A 19,980-nucleotide genomic window follows, 5' to 3' on the forward strand; every position below is an offset into this window, starting at 1 on the left:
GATGCTGTGGTAGCGTTGCAGAGATCCCAATCGCGTGTGTGGCGAAGGACGCAGACAGATAACACATTCCTCCGTGCTGAAAATCAATCATAATTAGTCGTAAGAAACCACTAAGAAATGTAAAAGTGGCCCATTGGTTTATAAAAAATATAATACTTTAATCTGATCTCTTATAAGGTAAACTATCATGCAATACTTAGGTGCGAACGGGTATGCTCTACATGTATGGTGTCGTATACGTATATTGTTGTGTGGTGTTCATTCATAGTGTCCAGTAGGTATAGGACTTGTTGATGTCAGTCTACAAGAAACGATAAACGGAAAAAAAGGAAAAACCCCAATCAGAAACATAGGAAAATAAATAAGAACAAATAGGATATCGAAAGCCAGCCAGCCATGCAGAATGAAACAAAAATTGAGAACTCTTGTATGGGAACACTTTAGTTGGTACAGGTGTGTTAGTATATTTGGGGAATGGGTGCAATTTAACTTCTGAGAGAAGAAAGCATATACATGAGCATTGCGTATACGCACCGTAGACTTTCGGTTCGCGATCTCAGCGAGTAGTCTTTTGAGGCGCGATGCCTGAAATGGAAATTAATTGGTTAAATGACAACAACGACGACAACAGCAAACAACAACAATATCAGCCATAGCCACATCAACAAGGTAGTGCAAATAGTGAAAAGCCAATATGTCGACAGCCAGGGTTATATTCATAATCCAACAACAATAATGTGCTAGAATGCCAAATGAGTGCAGTCGCCAATCAATGATTGGTTATCCCACCTGCGATTCTTCATGGAGCTGTTCCGATGGATATTCCTGCTCTCCCGCCACCGCGTGAATCGGTGCCTCAGCGTCTGGCGCACCTCAGAGTTGAGGAAACAGTAGAACAAAGCCACAAAGAAGCCCTTAAAAATGGATTTTCGAAGTTCAAGGGTTATGGCAAGAGTCTCACTTAATCTGTATACCTGCGTGCTAAGAAGGAAGGCTCTGATGGCCTCGAAGAGATTACGACTGATACCCTGTTCCGGCCCAGTTAGCACCAGCAGATAGGTAATGCCAAACAGGGGTATCAGCACGAGCAGCGCCTTCGAGGCCTTATAATACTGCCGCGTTTCCAGGGTATGAGCGGAACGTAACTTTGTGATGAGTACCTGCACGAGATGATATAATGTATACAATGCTAATTAAGATAGCTTACTTAAGTCAGATGCCAGACACCGAGACTCACCCACATGATGCGTATGAGGAATACTAGATTAACCAGCAAAGCCAGTGATGCAGGTACCTTGAATATCCAGTCAATATGAGATTCACGCATCCACGCACAGTCAATTTCCAGCTTAGAAAGAATTAGAAAGATTATAAAGTTAGAAAGTATCTCTTAGCTGGGCAGCTAGTAGCCTACCCCATTGAAGTGCTCGTTGTCGAGATGTGGGGCAAATGCCTTCGCAATGGACCACACCAAAATGCATACGGCTGGACAGCCCCAGCCGATGAGGGCGTAGATAATAAAGCTAATGTTATCGCTGGAGAATGTTTGCACCACCAGCGTGTACAGATAGAGGCCTGTAAAAGGCAAATGATAAAATAATAAAACCCAGGCCATTCGATTGATACCGCCTTTGAACCCACCCTCCACAAACATCCAGAAAAAGTTGGTTAGGTAAAAGTACTGAAACATGATTACCAGCGTTATGCAGCCAGCCTGACTAGACTCTGTGGTTATCTAAGTGTTTGATTATAATGAATGAATAATTAGTGGAGAGGGATGCACATTTTATTCGGTTAATCTTACCACTTGCAGAAACAATGTGAGTATCCACAGGAGTGCTGATGTGATGTAGGTGAGGAACAGATTGGCATGAATGGTGTTGCGCAGACAGCGTAGATCTCTGAGGATTATTCACTTGAAAATGATGCAGTTAATGCGTGGCATTTCAACTCACTTAAAGCTGAGGAATATGATGAGGGCCACCACCAAGGTGGCAAAGCTGAGGAAATACCCGCAGGCATATATGATGGCCGGCAGTTCGACGTTGGGTGAGAAGTCGGGCACCACTGGTATGGAGCCCGAGTTCTGGTGACAGCGGTCATAGTCCGAGTAGTGATCCCAGGTTCCGTTCGGAAAGCAAAAGCGGGTGGCATTGTCTGTGGATACATTGAGTTTATATTATAACTAGCTTGGTTTGGAATACCCACCTGTGGTGTCGTAGTGCACGCCCTTGAATTCCTCAAAACAGGGCAATACCGCCAGGCTGCCGGCGTTTGTTCGCGGCCAGCAGAGCACCGAATCGAACGAGCTGGGACATTGCAAAATCTGTAAGAATAACAATCGATTTATTAGCAAGAAAAACTTAGTACAGTATAATTAGTGTTTTTCCGAAACACCTGACCTAGCCCAAAACGCATTAAATCAAAGTACACAAGATTTATGCCCTCGGTGTGGATCCTGAGCATTTATAGCATTTATAGCTCTGACGCATGATTTCCTTTAATCAATTGGGCTTCCAAATTTTATGCACATACACAGCGTGGGCCATCTATTGGTGTAGTCGCAAACAAAATCACCAAAAGAATCACCAGCGGCGCGGCTGCCGTTTTATTTATATATTTGCAATGGCGTGCTAAACAATCTCATGCATACGGATACACAAGGTATATATTAATGTTAAGTATACGACCCGGCGATTGTTTACCCAGCCCAGCCCGTACCGTACCGCCAAATTAATCGCGACGGCGGTGGCGATGGCGATGGCGATGGCGATGGTGGCGGTGTTAGAAACGGAGCTCCATTGATATTTTTATTGACCTTATCAGGTGACGCCGACAACCGAGAGCCGGAGAACCGGTGAACCGGAGACTCGTCGAAGAATTCCACAAATTGTCAATTCTAGTATGGCCCTCACTGATAAGCCTAAGCTTTTGCGACATCTGATGGAGATCGGACTTAGCCACGCGACCAGAGGGCTGTCAACGAATAAGCCAAACACGACTGGGAACTCCGGCAATATTTGTCTTTGCTCTTCTGATTTTCACTCATTAGCCTTATTCATTTGGGCACTGTCATGGAATGTATACAGTTTATGACAATTTTACGAAGAATAACGCCCTTGAATTCACGATTCGGGGTAAACAAAAATGGCTAAATGCAGCCTCAAGTGGGTTTCCTTGGGTCTAGTTTTGTTTACAGCCGAGAGGAATACATAAATAAATGGAGGCTGCATTTTCCGGAAATAAAATGCCAAAGTAATTTCAGAAATAATTTAATCCGAAAGCGATCGACAGTTCACTCGCCTGATTTTTCGTATTGTACCCAAAGTGAAAGATTTTCAGCGGCGGATGGATTGAAGGCAATTATTTCGGAACAGAAGATGGATCAATTAGCGGCTACGATTAATTGGGAAATTCCGCAATCGACCAAAAAGATCAATTCATTCGCCCAACAAAGGCTAATTAGAAAATATTTATTGGATGGCTCGCTTTTTATTTGAATGGCCATACAAAACGTTAATGATTCAATTGAGAGTGATAGATTGATATAAACACTGACACAATTGAGGTATCTTCTAAATCAATACTATAGCACACATAGCCATTTTAAGTAAAAGCGGACGAGTGCAAACTATAATCATTTATTAAATAACATGTAATGTATTTGATTGGGTTTTGTGGACAAAACCAGCTCAAACTACTTACCCTATCGATGGGCAATCAAGTACATTACGTGGTTTAGTGGGGCATTAAACAACTGAGTTGTTGGATTGCCGAACATGTCAATTACTAATGAGTACTAAATATTTCACGGACGGAACGACCGAGCTGGTGGAGTGTTCCGGAATTAACGCCCTATCGGAGATGGTGATCCAACCCATCCCCAGTTGGCGAGACTCACCCGCTTGGCACCAGATGTTAGGGCCTCCAGGGACGCCTGCTCCTCCTCCCGCTGCTGCTGCTGCTGGCACTGTTGCGTGCGGTTTTGGAGCTGCCCCCCGCTGATGCCCTGCTGGGCGCCAATTAGGGCGCTGGCCCGCTGCAGCATGTCCACGGAGAAGTTGGCGATGACCTTGGCCAGGTCCTCCTGCGAGGCGTCATCCAGGCTATCGACCAGTGCCCTCAAATCGTCGTCTGCCATCTGTGGGTGGCTGGTGGGTCTGTCCTCTGACTCTGCTCTGTGATGGGTTCTCGGCGAGAACGTTGATTGCAATATGGAAGACGGCAGGAACCTGTCAGCGAGGCGTCTCCGCTCCTGAACTCTGGCACTTCACGGGCACTTTCTCCCTCTCCGCCGTGCGGTGCGCAAATAAACGAATCTGCGCAAATAAGCCAAGAAAGACGTATTCGTTATCAGTTCAAATAAAGAGTCTTCGCCACCGAAAAAGCAGCGAAATCTGATTTCAAGCCCACATCCCCCAGCACCAACCAGCAGCCTCCATTTGCTCATATAGCTATAGAGATATGCTATATATTATAAGGGGCATTTATTAGCGAGCTGGTTAAATATTTTCGGTTGCCGTGACTCAACAAATTATCCAGAAGGCCGAAACCCAAGGGTCCATATTGTGCTGGTTGAAGAGAATAAATAAATCCACATATAGGAATACTAGATATAGTACTGGATTTTTGGAAAAACACTCTTTATTTCGGCGATTAATGGTCTTCGCAATGTATGCTAGTGTATACAAATTATAAAAAAATCTGTATAAATAATACATGCGAATATCACGTGCCCATGTGGATCTCTTTTATGGGAGTGGCTTCAGATTAAATCTAGATAGCCGCGGCACAATCTTTATGGACAGCGTAGTGGGTTTGGCATGGGCAACCAAAGGGCAGGAACGCAGTGAAATACTTTTCCACGGCCAAAATCCACGGAATTGAATCGCTTTATGGCACACGCTTCGACAATCGTTCCAGACCGACTGCCATTGTATTGGGCCGCCACACACCCACGATCAATTACTGGGACTGGGTCGTCCAGCCATTAGATCCCCATTAGCAGTCATAACTCTTTGCCGCTCGATAATGTTTGTCGAAAGCTGTTGCAATGGAGATTGCATGCCAGAGATAAGCATTGCGATTCACACGGGTGGGAATGCGATTGGATGGCTTTCGTGGGATACTTAGTTTGGGATTTAATTGAAGTTGATGGGGCTGATAGTTCTGCTGGTAATCAGGGCAATTAAATCAGGGTTTTAGACGCAGGCCAAGTTTGGCATTCAAAACTTTGACAGTTAATACAAGTTTACAAGTTTATCACTTTGTGAAAGAAATAAAAACTCCCGCCACGCATAATCATTACATGCGACAATTAAGCAGCAAAGTAATTAAACTAGTCCGGCGGCAGTAACTTTATCCGTTAATTGTGGCAGGGCGCCCCTGTGACAGATGTGTAAGCCAGGTGCATGTGCGTTTCCACCTGACAACGGGGATAGAGATGCCCTGCCCCACCCCCGCGCCACTGTGATTAAAACAAAGAGTGTCGCGTTATTTATTAATGAACAAATACCATGGCAACGAGCTGTTCCCCGGGTCGCCGACTCATCACATCCCATCCCCTCCCATCCCATCGCATCGCATCGCATCTCATCTGGGCACGACTCACGCACAGAGCTTTAGCCGCTTTAACAGCCGGAGGCTAATGAGTTGGCCAGGAGCTTTGTCAGTGTCAAGTTGGTAGATATGATAACGCTGGCCCTGACCGGAGATCCATGCACACCGGCACACATGCCGGACCATGTCTGTTCTCTGTGCAGTTGAATGGGCCATCTTGGCCATGTCCGACCGCCTAATTACGCCCTATAAATAGCCTCCAACCACTTTGATCTCCGCCGCGGCAGGTCTGGTAGGAAATACCAGCTGCACCTGCACCTACCATTCCAGCGCGTTGGAGGAATCCGCGGAATCCGCCCGAAAATTTGAGAAGGCGTTCCTTGCTTTCTCTGAAAAAACTTGCTCTTTATGACCTTTAAACCTGGAGAAAAATATGGCATTTAACTTGGAAACAACACATATTCTCAACATAAAATTTGATGTTGATAAAATTATTTTTTTGTATGAAATAAGAACACAGCTTATTATGTATATTCATTTAACATGATTTATGTGTTTAGATCTAAGTATGAAAAGAAAGCAAAATGGTAGTTAAAAATATTGAATTCGATATCAATTGATTTGAGATAATGAAAATAAAACTATTTCTCTAGAACATGCCCTCTTTTTATCCTTTAAATGACATATATAAAAACCTTCATCGGACATTTGCGTTCTGTGTAGGGATTCAATTAAAATGAAAGCAGATCCTGGCAACGACCACCGTTTGCCGCCTCCCCGATTGCTCTAAACCGCTCATCCCACGCCGCCTTTTCAGTAGGCAAATATTTGCCTTCAATCCCGAAATGGCCAAACATCTGGCATAGAAGTCGTCATGCCACAATCTTAAGCTCTCCATCCAAGAAAGAAGCAGCGATTTATTTATGGGCTTGGCAAACAAGCGCATTATTTGGACGAGCGCGTGCTTGTGGTTATCGCCATGATGATGAGCATGATGATCGTAATCATTAGCATCCGTGTCATTTGGAGCCAATGGTGGGGCAACTAATCTGGCCCCAAATGCGCCACAATTAGCTGCCCAGCAGACAAATAAACATTTCGAATGTTTGACCAATGTAAATACAAATAGCGCCCAGTTTCAAATGAATCGTGGGCATCCAGTGCTTGCGGCTGGTGCAACAGGGCGTATGCCTAATATTCACTGGCCACTGCACACTGCACACTGCTCTCCAGCATTCCTGTTGCTGTTCCACTGCTGCTCCGCTGCTCCTGCGATGATTTATGGAGTGTCAAAACAAATGAAAATTAATTGGCAATCGGCATGTGGGCAATGGAAAGGCCAACGAAGACGGACATGCAATCCGTAACATGCGCGCTTGGCCATCAAACGGGGCCGACTAATAGCGAAACTATGGCAATGGAACTGCATTCATAGCAGAATACCAGGAACTTCCCTATGTTTTACACATGAAACAGCGCCCAATGCTTATGCCTTACTAATGAGGTGAATAATTGTCATCCATAAATCAGAATTTGCTCCTCGTCTGCAAGATTGCCGTTCGCATATTTCGTATTTTACTCAATAAATGACTGGAAAAACAATCATTATGTTGATGAAACAAAATTAGCATATTACATATGAAATGTAAATTTCTGAAATACCTCTGGCTGAGGTAAACATTACAGTACATTCGCTTCCTTGACAATCTAAGGCACATACTTTTAAAATATTAATGTAGTAACTCAAGAAGCTTCCTGCTGAAGTAATAACGTTGTCAAATACTTATTGGCATTGGGTTTCAAACATAAATGTTAAAGTTCAATGTTCAATGTTGGGTAATCTTGGCATTATGGACATACCAATGGCTATTCATTTCCAGCCGGTTTTATCAATGAATTTCGCCAAAGCGCAAGTTGTACTATCTTCGCATCAATTAAAAGACATTAAGCCAGCGCCATATGCCAATGTCAATGGCAGAGCGTGATAAAAACCACGTAAATTAAATGTGCTGAAAATGACGAGCGGCAATAAAAACTATGGGCAGCAGGAAGGCAGCAGCTTTATGAATGAACGAGCCCGGCCAGCGAAGCGTGTATGGAAGTCAGAAGTCGACGACAACGTCAGCTGGCGGAAGAATCAAATCCAATCGAATCGAAAAAGAAAAGAAACGATACGAAACGAATCGCATTGAATCGAGGCGAATTAAATCGAAGCCAATGGAATGGCAGACGCAGTCAGGCGGCATCATATCGATATTTATGGTTTTGGCCGTCCGAAGGCAAATAAATAGATGGATGGATGCCGAGCATCGTCATTCGCCTCGTCATCCTTATCCTCTTGACCATCAACCCGTGAGACAAGGTAGTCAACGGCCAAGCAAAACACACAGACACCCACACGGACACGGCGAAAGTTTACAAATTAAAAGAAAATTGAAACGAAACCAAACACGCAGAGGCTGGGGGATGGAGCACATGGAGCACATGGAGCACCGGAGCAGCGGAGCACATGGCGTATGAACAACTGGGAGCGATATCAAGCATACGCCGCGTTGCCAGACGACTTCATTTCACATGCTTACTAATTTTATTGGCTTACAACGGCATAACATATTCTGAAGATGCCTGGAACTCGCAGGAGGCATTGGGTTTTCAGGGGGCAACAGTGTGCAACCGTAAATATGTTTTAAGGCCCTGCCAAAACAGAAAGTTGAATAAAGTCGGCATGAAACAAAAATAACTTCCCTTTTCCTTTGCAATTTTCACACAAGTTTTGGAACAGCTCCGTAGCTGCGGGCATTTTATTGCCCTGTTGCATAGCAGGTGAGTTGGAGTTGGAGTGGGAGTTGGAGTTGGAGTTCAAGGAGCAGGAGCCATGGAGATACCCAAAAGCATGCATAGTAATTCCACCCCGTCATGGACACATGCCCAGATACATAAACATGATGTAATTTTAAAATTTCATGAGTTCATGCAAAGTTTGTTTTATCTGCTTTATGGCAGCAGCGCTCCAGGGTCACTGAATGCAGAAGGGGTACATAGATAAGGACCACCAGCATCATGGAGTTCAAACCAGGAGCAGCTGCTAGGGGAGCAATCAATACCCATTAATATATTCAATTAGCTAAACGCGACAGGCACGAGAACAGAACTCTGTGCAAATAGTGACGAATAGTGAGTGGGGAAATGTAAAGGCAAATATGTGATTAACCATCCATTTGCATACTCAATTAGCAGCCTTTTCGGGTCGCCAGATTAGATAGTTTCTTTGCATTTCAGAATCATCTTTTAATTGGTATTTTCAGCATTTATAATTATAAATAATAAAATGGTCCTTATATGTCGAATCAACTTTCAGTTTTTCAATTTAAAATATCAATGATATAAGTGTGATGGTGTGTATTTACGTTGAAACTCAATATGTGCCTAATTAGTTTTTTCCTATATGAGAAAATATAGAACAAAACAATTTTCCCTTGTGGGAAAGACAAGATTGAAAAAGCAATTATGTGTAACTGCTATTGGCCCCATTTTGTCTCTGTGTAAGAGGATTTGAAGGTTGAAGATCGGGGGTGAGCTCACGGAAAGGGCAATCGAACAAAGTCAGTCACTTCCTCGCACACAACACACAAAATGCATTTAGAGTTAGTAGATCGAACAAAGGCCACTCGAAATGGGCGTACTTACACTCGAAAGCCATTTGCTAATTTTAGCCCCAACCCCCAAAAGTTTTCGCCCACCTACACTGCCGCCTGCTTCGCCTTCTTACAATCGAGTATAATTAAATTTTCGTATTTACTTAACAATTCATATTGAAGAGTCGCAAACAATTTGCGCCCTGCTGAGTCCCGAAGCCAGTCCCGATTTCGTATCCCCTGTTTGCCTTTTGGGGACCCGGCAAAAGTGGGCAAAAGGGGGCCTAATGAATCGGGGAGTGCGAGTGGAGCTGGCGCATATAAAGGGTGAATATTACAAGTGTTTATATTTGCTCAACAACAGCAACATCTCGCGTCTGTGAGAGTGTTTTTGTGTGCATGTGTGTGTGTGGGCGTGGCGCACATCTGAAATATGCATTAAAGCAGTATTTTCAAATGCAGTTCGGAAATAGCTGGAGGATGCCCATCCCGTCGGATAGGAATTAATTAAAAAATCCCACTGCAGGATGCAGGAAGCAGAGAGTGGGAAGTGAAGTGGGGCAGTGGGGAGTGGGGGCTTATAGAGGACATGATGTCCCCAAGCACCTCGAGGCCCTCTTTATCCAGATAATCCGAGTCGTAAATATGCAAATGGAGCAAACACATTTGCATATAAGATATAAAGTCGTGGGGAGGCGAAACTGGCAAACAATTCAATACGATGTGTAGAAAACAATATTTGTAGGAGCTTCCAGAAACTATTTCTATGGCAATTAGTCTTTAACACCATTGAGCTCTCACTTCACATTCACACGTTGATTGCACAGTTTTTCACTATTTATCTATATTAATTTTGTATTTGTTTTCTGCCTCAGCGTATCAATATCAGCTATGATGGCTGTTAGAAACAGAATAAAGTTCGATTTATGCCTTCAAAAAAATCAAAAGACTATTTCACTATGCCAGAAAAGACCATAAAGGACTCTCGCCAAATATACTTTAATATAAGTTAATTAAGTTCATAATATTTGATACGTAAACTGTGTTTTTTTTTGGGTTCATAAAGAGGTGTCCCTCCACGTCACGACCCTCCCCCCTTCACCAAGGAAATTTGTTATTCGCTTTTTGTGATGCTGGCAGCGGATAATCCGACGGCCATTGAGTCTAATCAGACGTTTATTCTTCAATTTAAAGTCTATTTGCGGACTTCTCCATTGTTTGCTAATGGGAGCAAGCTGCTAAGTGATCATCGCCACTTGGAATTTGATTTGGTTGCGAATTTGGACCCCGTGCGCCACCCGTGGCGCTCTTTTGGAATGATTTTGTGGCCCCGGGCAGCTTGGTATTTGCCCAATTTGTTATGCACCGGCCGAGGAATGGATCTTTTGGACTGGATCTGGATGTGGATGTGGATATGGATGTTTGGGATCGTTCTGGGGGTCAGGGTCTCCCGATCTCCCGATCTCACGCCCCGAGAGATCCGAGCTAACTGCCGAATTCGCGAATTAGCGCCCCTCCTTCGCACTCACATGGGGTTTTCTTATTGTTTTTTTGCACCTCTTTTCTTGTGCGAAGCTTTAAACGTTTATCGCCTTTTTATCATTATCATTTATTTGTTTGCATTAGCTAACACACACGCACGATCGCGAAATGACACACATTGCGAACTTGGGAACACGTTTAATTTTAGATGACATCAAATACTTCCCGAATACGGCGAGCGAATCAAAAGAAAAACTGGAATAACACCGAAATTAAGACGGAAAACAGAATTAAGCCTGCGGCGCTCGTGGTGTTGTACGCGGTTGCTGCGCTCTGTGCGAGATGTTGAGATAATCGGAGAAGCACCGGACGGGCCAAGATTACGGGCAGTCGAACAGTCGAGCAGTCGAACGACAGACACGGCGACCTGGCACACGCGTCCAAAGGCGGCCAAAGACAGCGCCAAACTGCGGCCAACGGGGCGGATGAAAATGCGAGCTTTGAGGAAAAGCACACCTACACAGCAATCAGGGCAGCCGCACACACACACACGCACAGGATACAACACCAGTTGAACCGAAACTACCGCAACAAGTTGAAAAGCTCGAGCAGAGAGAGCAGGGAGAGCGGCGAGAGAAAGTGGGAGAGGCAGTGAGCTAAAAGCTCGCGGTGAGACCGGCATTTCTTGCGGTATTTGCATTCAATTGACGATTGCAACGATTGTGATTGTGATTGTGATTGCGATTCCGATGGCCTGTCAGCTGCAATTGACACTCAGACTGAATGGCCCGCCAAATGGGTTTTGTCCACTGCCAACAGGAACAAGCCAGCGAATACCCTGGAACTGGGACATTAGATTAAGAACGATTATTCGACTGTCCAATTTAAATAGCGCAAATACAATCACTACAGGAAGTTATTAAATAGTAAAAAGTCGTTTGTTTGTATGTTTATTTGATTATACCATAGAATTGCATTTATTTTTTCCAGGGTATAGCTGCATACAATGACAGATTCAATTGAAATACAGATATCAATTGTGAGGCAGCCCATTTGATCACAATATATTCCGTGTTACATTTTAGTGTTATGGATGCACATTTCGATTTGAATTAGCCTCCTCCCTTGGGCGCCACATTTCGCAGTTGGTCGAGTGACTCGTTTCGCAATTGAAGTCGTATGCAAATTGACGCAAATTGCCAACGCTCACGTTCACACGCTCATCATCCCGATCGTGGGCGATCACCGGCGGCAGGGATCCGCAGAAGAACTGGGCGTAGCTAAGGTGGAACAGCTGCGGGGCCGTGAACTGTCGCTCAAAGGCATACGGACGGTACTCGAACTTCCGGGAGTCGTGGGCCAAGCCAAAGAAGGAATCGTAGGCCAGTTGCAGGCCATTGAGATCTGCCAAGCGTTCTTTCAGCGAGACGAATGGCTGCTCCTCCGCACACTTGAGGGCATCCCGGAAAGCCGCCGACTCCCGGATCTCCAAGCCCACAGGTGACTCATTTCCGGCGGCATCGAAGAGTATACCTTCCTGTTCGAAGGCGTGGCTCATCTCGTGGCCCAGGACTGCTCCCACAAGACTGTACTGGAAGATGACGTGCTGTCGGTGATCGAACAAAGGCCACTGCAGAAATTCCATGGGCACGGTTATGGTATTCCTTTCGTTCTCATAGAAGGGAGAAGTACGGGCCTTCCGCACGTTGTCGTTGACATAGTAGTGTCGCAGATCCACTCGAGAATTCCCTTCAAGCAGTCCAGCTTTCTGGAGACGGGTTCGTAGGGCCAATGCTTCAAGGAGATTGGCCAGGAAGTTTGTCCTGGTGAAGTTAGCACTCCCATAGTGATTGTTATAGAACTCGGGGGCTTCCTCCTCCGGTAAATTTCCTATTATTATCTGAATACCTTCCAACTTGGCTCTCACATAGGCCAACTGGTTTGACGTAAGCTGCAGGCGATTGGCATCTAAGTATTTCCCGAAAGTTGCCTTTAAGTTGAATAAAATCTCCTCTAGCTGCCGGGTATCCTTCGCCCGATTTTGGTATATAAATCGATCATAGATGTAGTTCCAGCCCAGGGGAAGATAGGCACGCATGTGGTGAATGCAGCTCTTTTTACTCCGCTCCCTAGGCTCCGACTCCTCAACTAAAACATAGTGGCGTGCTCGAATGTACGTGTCTTTCGGCTCACTTGCAAAATCCCGTAGAAAGCGAAAACATTCCCGCAAGTACTCCACATCGCTCACCTCGAAAGTCAGACGATCGAACTTTTGTGTGTAGCTCCCACCCAATAATTCAGTGAAAAAGGAATGTGGAATGGGGATTTGCTGCCTTAATTCGCCGTAACTCCATGTATATACAAACGGATTTTCTGCACGATACTTATCCTGAAGCTGATGCATTTTCTCCACCAGTTCAAACACTCCCCTCGTGTACCACACTTCCTCGTAAAGTCGCATGAGCTGCAAGACCCGCAGATCACTATATCTGGCAGCCGGATCCGGCATCTTAATCTGAATAACCCAGCGCATGGAGTCATTGGCGGCGACATCAACTCGCTCATCAATGAACACACCATTCAAGCCGTCTACGAGGAACTTTTTGGGGTGCAAAGTCCAGTGATTAACCAGTTCTTCTGGACGAGGATCCCCGTGCAGCGTTCGCGTATCCTCCGTGCAGGCCTTGTAGTACAGTCGCATTTGTCCTATCAGTCGGGGTGCCAGTGTATCGTGTTCTCCCACATTGCTCTCCATGAACTCCACCATGGCATTGGGAAGCTTATCCTCGACCCATTCAAAGTTGTCCACATATTCAGAGGCACTGGAGAAGCCACCGCAGGCGAAATTCCAGAAATTCGTGCATGGCGATGCTGTTCTGTTCAGATTACTGTGAATATCGTTCGCCGTGGCAACGTTGATGTCCACTACCGCCTGGGTGGGAATCAATAATGCCACCAGGCCACAGCCCAGCAAAAGTAAACTTCCCATTAAGCTCGCTCGATTCATACTGAACAATTAATGAAACAACAGATTATCGCAGCGCTCAGCTGAGCTTGGACACCTTCGATCCGGCGATCGAGCTTTGTGACTGATAGTGACCACTCGGTCAATACTAGATTCCCATTTGAAATGTAGAGCAATTCACCACCTAATTAAGTGTACATAGCTGCCACCTATGCAATTTATATAAACCCGCTTGCTGACTACATTAATCAGAGCTTAACGTTTATTGAATCTTAATTACACCACTGTTGTAGTTCAATCTTCAATCGTTCGCTAAGACAGTTCGCAATATAAAACAGGTAATCGCATTGGGACTACCCCAACTATATGTCACAAGCTTACAGTCTACTTAACAAAACTGGATCTAAGGTGTTCACTTCTTGAACTTTTGCTTCTTTCCCGCATTCGCTCCCGCCGTGGACTTCTTCAGCTGACCGATCTGTTTGGATTTTTGCTTCAGCTTGTTCTGCTTCTTGATGGGCTTTCCCTCCAGAATGGGCACATCGTCGATATCCACTCGCGGCGCCTTGGCCAGTTTGGCGTCTCCCTTGGCCGGCTGTTTTCCTTTCGCCTGTGGCTTCGTCTTCGGTTCCTTAGCTGCTGGTTTTGTAGGGGACTTTGTGCCATTGACTGTTGGCTTTTTGCCCTCTGTTTTAGCTGGCGAACCGTTTACATTTTCCTTGGGTTGCGCTGCTTGGTTCTTTTTATTGAATGGTTTCGCATCTGAATTGGAAGCCGGGGTTTTGCCGTTGGTTTGTTTTTTTTTAGGTGTAGGTTTGGAAGGTGCCTCGCTTCCATTTGTTTTGTCGACCGGTGCCTGGGTTTTCTTCTCTTTCTTTTCCGCTGGCTGTTCTGGCTTTGGCTTTTTAGGCGCCTTGACAGGCTGCTCAAACACCTTGGCCACATACTTGGTCTTGCTCTCTTCTCGCTTCTTCTTCTTCAGCTCCTGTTCGATTTCGGTGTAACTCGGTTTTCCGGCACGCTTGCCCAGCAGTTTTCGGGGGCCCTTCTCCTTTGACGCTTCCTCCTCACCATCCTCAGGCTCAGCAGCCGCCTCTGTAGTGGCCTCCGCCTCGATGGCCTCGTCCAGCTGTTTCTCATCCTCCTCCTGCTGCTCCTTAGTTATAGGTATGGTGTTGGAGAATTTCTTGAGCTTGGCCACGTAGAATCCGTCCATGTTGTGGGTGTGCGGATAGTAGCGCTTGGTAAGGTTTAAGCTAGGATGAAACCGATGCTGCCGGAACTTGGTAAAGCCCTCAACGCCGAAGTCCAGACCAGTGGGCACAAGTTTGACATTTCGCTTCTTTAATGCATAATCAATGACCCACTCGTTCTCCTCGGGCAACACTGAGCAAGTTGAGTAGACGATGTAGCCGCCAGTTGATGACTTTGCATCCGTACAATCAATGGCCGTCAGCAGCAGCTTCCTCTGCAGGTTGTAGCACCTTTGCACATCTACTTCCGACTTGGTGGTCTTCACACTGGGATCCTTAGAGACGACGCCAGTTCCTGTGCAAGGAGCATCAAGCAGGACGCGATCAAAACCAGTCATAATATTCCGGAACTTAGTGCCGTCTTCGCAGCTGACCACCGCATTCACAATTCCCAGGCGATGGAAATTGGCAACAATGGCCTTGATGCGATCCCTGTTAGAATCGTTGGCGAAGAGCACACCAGTGTTCTTCATGATACTTGCGATGTGGGATCCCTTACCACCTGGGGCGGAGCACATGTCCAGGATGCGTTCGTTCTCCTGCGGAGCGAGTGCCATTACAGGCAGCAGCGAGGAGGCGCCCTGAATCATGTAGTGGCCAGCTAGATACTCTGGAGTTGCACCTAGCGGCACCTGTGAGTTAAAGACAACCAATCCCACTTTCGTCCATTTGCCAAGGGGATCCAAGTTGACGCCACGATTAATCAGAGCTCCGGCCAAATCCCTACGACGAGTTTTTAGAGTATTGGTGCGTATGGTCAGGGGACGAGCAATCTAAAGGAGTACATTTAAAGGATTAATCATGTAACCATCATTTTTAAGCAATACACTAACCTCCGAGGCCTCCAGATATTCCATTAGCTCGGTCAGCGGCAACATGTCCATCAGCTTCTCCATCAAAAACTCGTTGTAGCTGTAATACAAACACAGATCCCTGCGCAGCAAATCGATGTACTCCCCGCGAGACCTATCCGCTTGACGATACTTCTTGAAGTCGGAAAGAACCAAGCTGACGTCCTTTATGCGCTGTTGCACTTCCTGCAGGGTTAGGTCCTTCTCGGTTTCTTCGCCTTCGACGGGTAGCTGGAAAACATCCTGCCTGTCCACGGTCTCCAGCAGTTCGTCGTCGGCCATTTGGGCTTCCTTAGCCTCGCGCTTTTTGAGCTTCTTGTTAGCTCGTTCGATGGGCAACTTGTCATCATCATCATCGTCTTCCTCATCCTCCTCTTCATCACTATCTGCCTGAACACCATCCTCATCGCCAGATATATCAAAGTCATCATCGGAGTTGACATCCTCATCGTCGGAAAGATCGGCCAACTTGCCAACCTGAGCGGTGTCATCATCAGATTCCTCTTCTTCCTCATCGTCCTCCTCTTCCTCTCCTGATTCTTCTTCTTCTGCCTCCAGACCACCTTCGTCGTCAGAGTCGTCCTCCAACTCATCTTGGGAACCATTCTCCTCATCCTCATCCTCTTCCTCGGAATCTGTTTCTGGCTGCTTCTGTTGCTTCTTCTGTTTTTTGGGCTTCAGCCAGGCATCGTTGTCATCTGTAAAGCCCTTGGGAGCTGTGGATTTCTGGCTCTGCGGGGCCGGCACCAGTTGGGGCACCTCCTCATCGGAGGATGCAACCTGTTGTTCCTCTTCATTGTCCTCTGGATCGCTGTCGCTGTTGTAGGCCGTCTTCCGCTTAGCTGGTTGTGGTAGCTTTCCCTTAGCCTTCTTTTCCTGCAGTTTGGCCTTTTGGACAACTTTCTTCTGCTCCCGCTTCACAAATCTTTGCTTCTGTCGGTGGGAGAGCTTCTTGTCCTCCTCTTCCATGGGAGCTGTGAAGTAAAACATTTGAAATGAACACCCGAAAGATAGGGTAATCATGACCAGCACTCACCAAACGATTTTTTGCGAAATACAGGCGCTCCTTGTTTGCGCGCCTTGCGCCCAGGTCCCTTTTTCGGTTTATCGCTGTATTCCGCCTTCCGACCCATATTTTTAACTTAATTTATCCGGTTTTTTGGAGCAAACTTTAAGAAAAACGTGAGCAGTTCAATTTTGCTCCACGTGCGCCGCTCAAAAGACAGCGAGTGTTTTCCAGCACTGGTCAGAGGGAATTGCTTGGGCCAGTCCTGTCGACTTTTTAGCTTATAGCTAGCTAGGAATAATGTTTGCTTTCCAAAATATGGTAATAACTAAATTAGTTCTTATTTAAAATATAATTTTGGTGGATTTTACTTGATTCCGACAGAACTAATTTATAAAGGTTACGTAAATATATATATTTTAGAGACAATTTACGCTATTAATTTAGCTTTTCTAGCTACTCGCACCTCAGCTGTTTAGCAGGGAACATATTTCTCATCACTGAAAGACCAAGACGATAAACTAAAAGAGAAATCCTAAAGTAATTTCAATTCAAGAAATTAGAAAAAATCTACTTTATGAATAAATAGTATGCTTATTGGTGAGCTTTATTGGTATTAAATAATTAGACAATTTGGAAATGTAATTTAATTTAAATAACCGTTATGGGGGTTGCCAACTTGATTCGAATCGCGGTCATCGCACTCATTGGCAACCCTGCCCGATTTGATTGTGTTGGTGAATGCCCGTTTCAAACGACTGCGCCTTTTTTCGAAAAATACAATTAATTGCAATTTATGGCTTACCAGGACAAAATAACCGAGTTTAAGCACTGGGCCACTAGTCTGGGATGCCCGCCCTCGGCCCTGCCCACCGATGATGCACTCCGAAGGTAAGTTACAGCCCTATAAGGAAAATAACCTACTATCCATACTTAAAACACGTCTTTTGCTGCAAAGGATTTTTAAGTCCGGCTCCAGTTTACTCTTGGACCAGCTGCAATCCCGCATCCAGCCGGTGGAATGTGTGCGGGAGGTGCGCGAGAACCTGCTGATTGCCCAAGTGGCTCGCTATAAGGACAAAATGGTGCCGCTGGCTTCTAGGAGTTTTCAGCCACCGGAGTTGCAGAGGTACCAGAAAATACAGGAGCTGAAGAAGCACAAGGAGAAGGCGAATCAACAGCTGACGGAGGCCCGGAAAGAGTTCCAAAAGCTATCCGCCGTCATCAAGACCAAGAGTGGGTATAAAATTAGCATGGACATTACCTAGACATCAATGTAATCCGGTGAATCCCCCACAGACATACAAACCATCAGTGCCGAGAACCGGAAGCAACTGCTTGAATCGAAATGCAATATCCTTGACCTGAAGCTGGAGTCACTGAATAAGAACTACGACCAGGAGTTAAAGAACAAGGTCCAGATCTTGGCCACCACGCCCGTTAAGCTGAGTGCCAAAAATGCCAGCGAGGCGCAGGCTACTAGGGCTGTGGAGCAGGCCCTCAAGCAGCTGGAGACGTTCTACGGAATGTGTGACCAGGGCAATGCGGTAAACAATTTGGGAGATGCCAAGCAGCGCTTGTGGGATGAGATGCGAAGCACCTTCGCGGATATTCCCAACGCCCTGCTTCTGAACGTTGTAATGAAGATCAAAGAGGAGCAGCTGCAGCACATCATGAAGCTGAATGAATCCAAAGGCAAATGCACAAATGCAAAGCCACCGCTGAATAACTACGAGGTCAAGTTACTAAAGACTAAAGCCGATATGCTGGGTCTGGCGGCCAAGTATTTCGGGGCGCAAAAGGAGCTGGAGCAGAAGGAGGAACGCTTTTGCCAGGACTACAGCGTCTTTGTGGACAAACTGCAATCAAAAGTATACGGTTTCAATGGCATTAGTTTGGCCGACGAAGAAAATGCGGATGAACTGATCAGCGACTATTTGGTGCAGTACAACATGCGCAATTTCAATCGCGCCCAGAACGAATTCCTTCGCGAGCAGATTGAGCAACTGCGTGTGGAACTAGAGGCAGGTGCCAAGCAGCTGGAGAACCACGATCTAAAGCTTGGCTCTGTGAAACAAGTGTACGGTGCCATCAATATCAGCATCAACCGTATCCAGCAGGACATGGTGCAGCTGTCGCAGATCAAGGAGAAGATCCTCTTTTCGCGAAATATGATGAAGAACCTGCTGGACGATATGCAGGCGGCCACACAGAAACAAAACGCCAAGTCCCAGCTGATGAGCACCAAGCTAAAAGTCAGCAATATGTCCATGTTGGGAGCGGAGAGTTTCTGTCTGGCCAATGATAGCGTGTTCTCCAGCACCAAGGTGGAGTTCGATGGCAATTGCAGCGCAATAAACTCAACGATGCGTCGCAGCTTTGACAACAAAACGCTTATGCCGGGCGGAGCAGCCTCCACCACACTGATGGCTGCATCCGGAGCCACGGTACCCTCGCATTTGCTGGAATTCAATACCTTTCTGGAAATACCTCTGGAAAAATTCAGCTGTACGCCGCGCGCCTGGTGAGAACATTCCTTCGTTGGATGTGCTATTTCCAATTAATCCCGAGATTATGTTTTTCCCGACAGCTCCTTCCTGTTGTCCGCCAATCCACTCATCGTCGAGGCCCAGGAGTTGGCCTCCACCGTTCAACTGGCACCAGGCTATTTGCTAACACCCCTCGGCGCTCTGCAGGAAGTCCGAAAACGCATTTTGTGGGCGTCAGCAATTGCCGCACACACGTCTGACTTGAAATTGAATTTGCAGCCGTTAATTGGTAAGCTCGATTCCGACATTTTGTCTCATATCCGCCTGATAGGAAACGTATCCCCCTGCTTCCCAGTGGATCCACACGATTTGAGACTGAAGGCGGGTCGTCAGCACGAGGAAATTGACCAATTGCTGGACAACCTGATGGCCATTGGGGTGAAGACCCAGCTACAGCTGGAAAAGGCCGAGCGCATCTACCAGTTTCTGCTCGAGAATCCCTTGCGACGCTACGTTCCACCTAGTAAACGATACAACAATGGCAGCTTTGCGGACTACGAATCCGAGTTCAATCTCTACTATCGCATGGCCACCAATGAGAGTTCGATTCGAACGCCAACTAATTAAGCATGTTATTTATATTGTGAATACTTTAAGCCATTTAAATTTGAAATTACATGAATACCTTGTTAGAATAAAAAGACGAACGTTTTTGATTTTTTAAATATTTTTATTCATTT

The 19,980-nt window shown here is 45.9% G+C and overlaps 4 protein-coding genes across 6 annotated transcripts; 1 reads left to right on the forward strand and 3 right to left on the reverse strand.

Moving 5' to 3' along the window:
- Nucleotides 1-162: 162 nt before the first annotated feature.
- On the reverse strand, nt 163-11,127 carry LOC122615261 (diuretic hormone receptor). Of its 3 annotated transcripts, XM_043790233.1 has the most exons (12): nt 10,724-11,127; nt 3,902-4,319; nt 2,209-2,326; nt 1,956-2,157; nt 1,805-1,901; nt 1,642-1,735; nt 1,415-1,575; nt 1,238-1,348; nt 975-1,160; nt 790-914; nt 535-585; nt 163-301 (listed from the first exon to the last, which is right to left on the reverse strand). In XM_043790233.1, the coding sequence occupies exons 2-12, from the start codon at nt 4,139-4,141 to the stop codon at nt 259-261; spliced, it is 1,428 nt and encodes a 475-aa protein (XP_043646168.1). In that variant the 5' UTR covers nt 4,142-4,319; nt 10,724-11,127; the 3' UTR covers nt 163-258. The 3 variants fall into 3 exon arrangements, with proteins under 3 accessions (XP_043646168.1, XP_043646171.1, XP_043646169.1); XM_043790234.1 differs by lacking the exon at nt 535-585 and having other exon boundaries at nt 166-301; XM_043790236.1 differs by lacking the exons at nt 1,642-1,735; nt 1,805-1,901; nt 2,209-2,326; nt 3,902-4,319; nt 10,724-11,127 and having other exon boundaries at nt 1,956-2,151.
- A 534-nt stretch (nt 11,128-11,661) lies between these two features.
- On the reverse strand, nt 11,662-13,674 carry LOC122613756 (membrane metallo-endopeptidase-like 1). The gene has a single exon (XM_043788122.1). The coding sequence runs from the start codon at nt 13,663-13,665 to the stop codon at nt 11,764-11,766; it is 1,902 nt and encodes a 633-aa protein (XP_043644057.1). The 5' UTR covers nt 13,666-13,674; the 3' UTR covers nt 11,662-11,763.
- Nucleotides 13,675-13,881: 207 nt separating this feature from the next.
- LOC122612687 (25S rRNA (cytosine-C(5))-methyltransferase nop2) lies at nt 13,882-16,974 on the reverse strand. The gene is made up of 3 exons (XM_043786458.1): nt 16,782-16,974; nt 15,728-16,719; nt 13,882-15,667 (listed from the first exon to the last, which is right to left on the reverse strand). The coding sequence occupies exons 1-3, from the start codon at nt 16,876-16,878 to the stop codon at nt 14,054-14,056; spliced, it is 2,703 nt and encodes a 900-aa protein (XP_043642393.1). The 5' UTR covers nt 16,879-16,974; the 3' UTR covers nt 13,882-14,053.
- Nucleotides 16,975-17,494: 520 nt separating this feature from the next.
- Nucleotides 17,495-19,890, forward strand: LOC122613745 (augmin complex subunit dgt5). Its single transcript, XM_043788081.1, has 5 exons — nt 17,495-17,642; nt 17,710-17,987; nt 18,051-19,275; nt 19,342-19,529; nt 19,596-19,890. The coding sequence occupies exons 1-5, from the start codon at nt 17,548-17,550 to the stop codon at nt 19,865-19,867; spliced, it is 2,058 nt and encodes a 685-aa protein (XP_043644016.1). The 5' UTR covers nt 17,495-17,547; the 3' UTR covers nt 19,868-19,890.
- The last annotated feature ends 90 nt before the right edge of the window (nt 19,891-19,980 follow it).

Source organism: Drosophila teissieri, chromosome 2R, assembly GCF_016746235.2.
Source record: "Drosophila teissieri strain GT53w chromosome 2R, Prin_Dtei_1.1, whole genome shotgun sequence".
Lineage (NCBI taxonomy): Eukaryota > Metazoa > Arthropoda > Insecta > Diptera > Drosophilidae > Drosophila > Drosophila teissieri.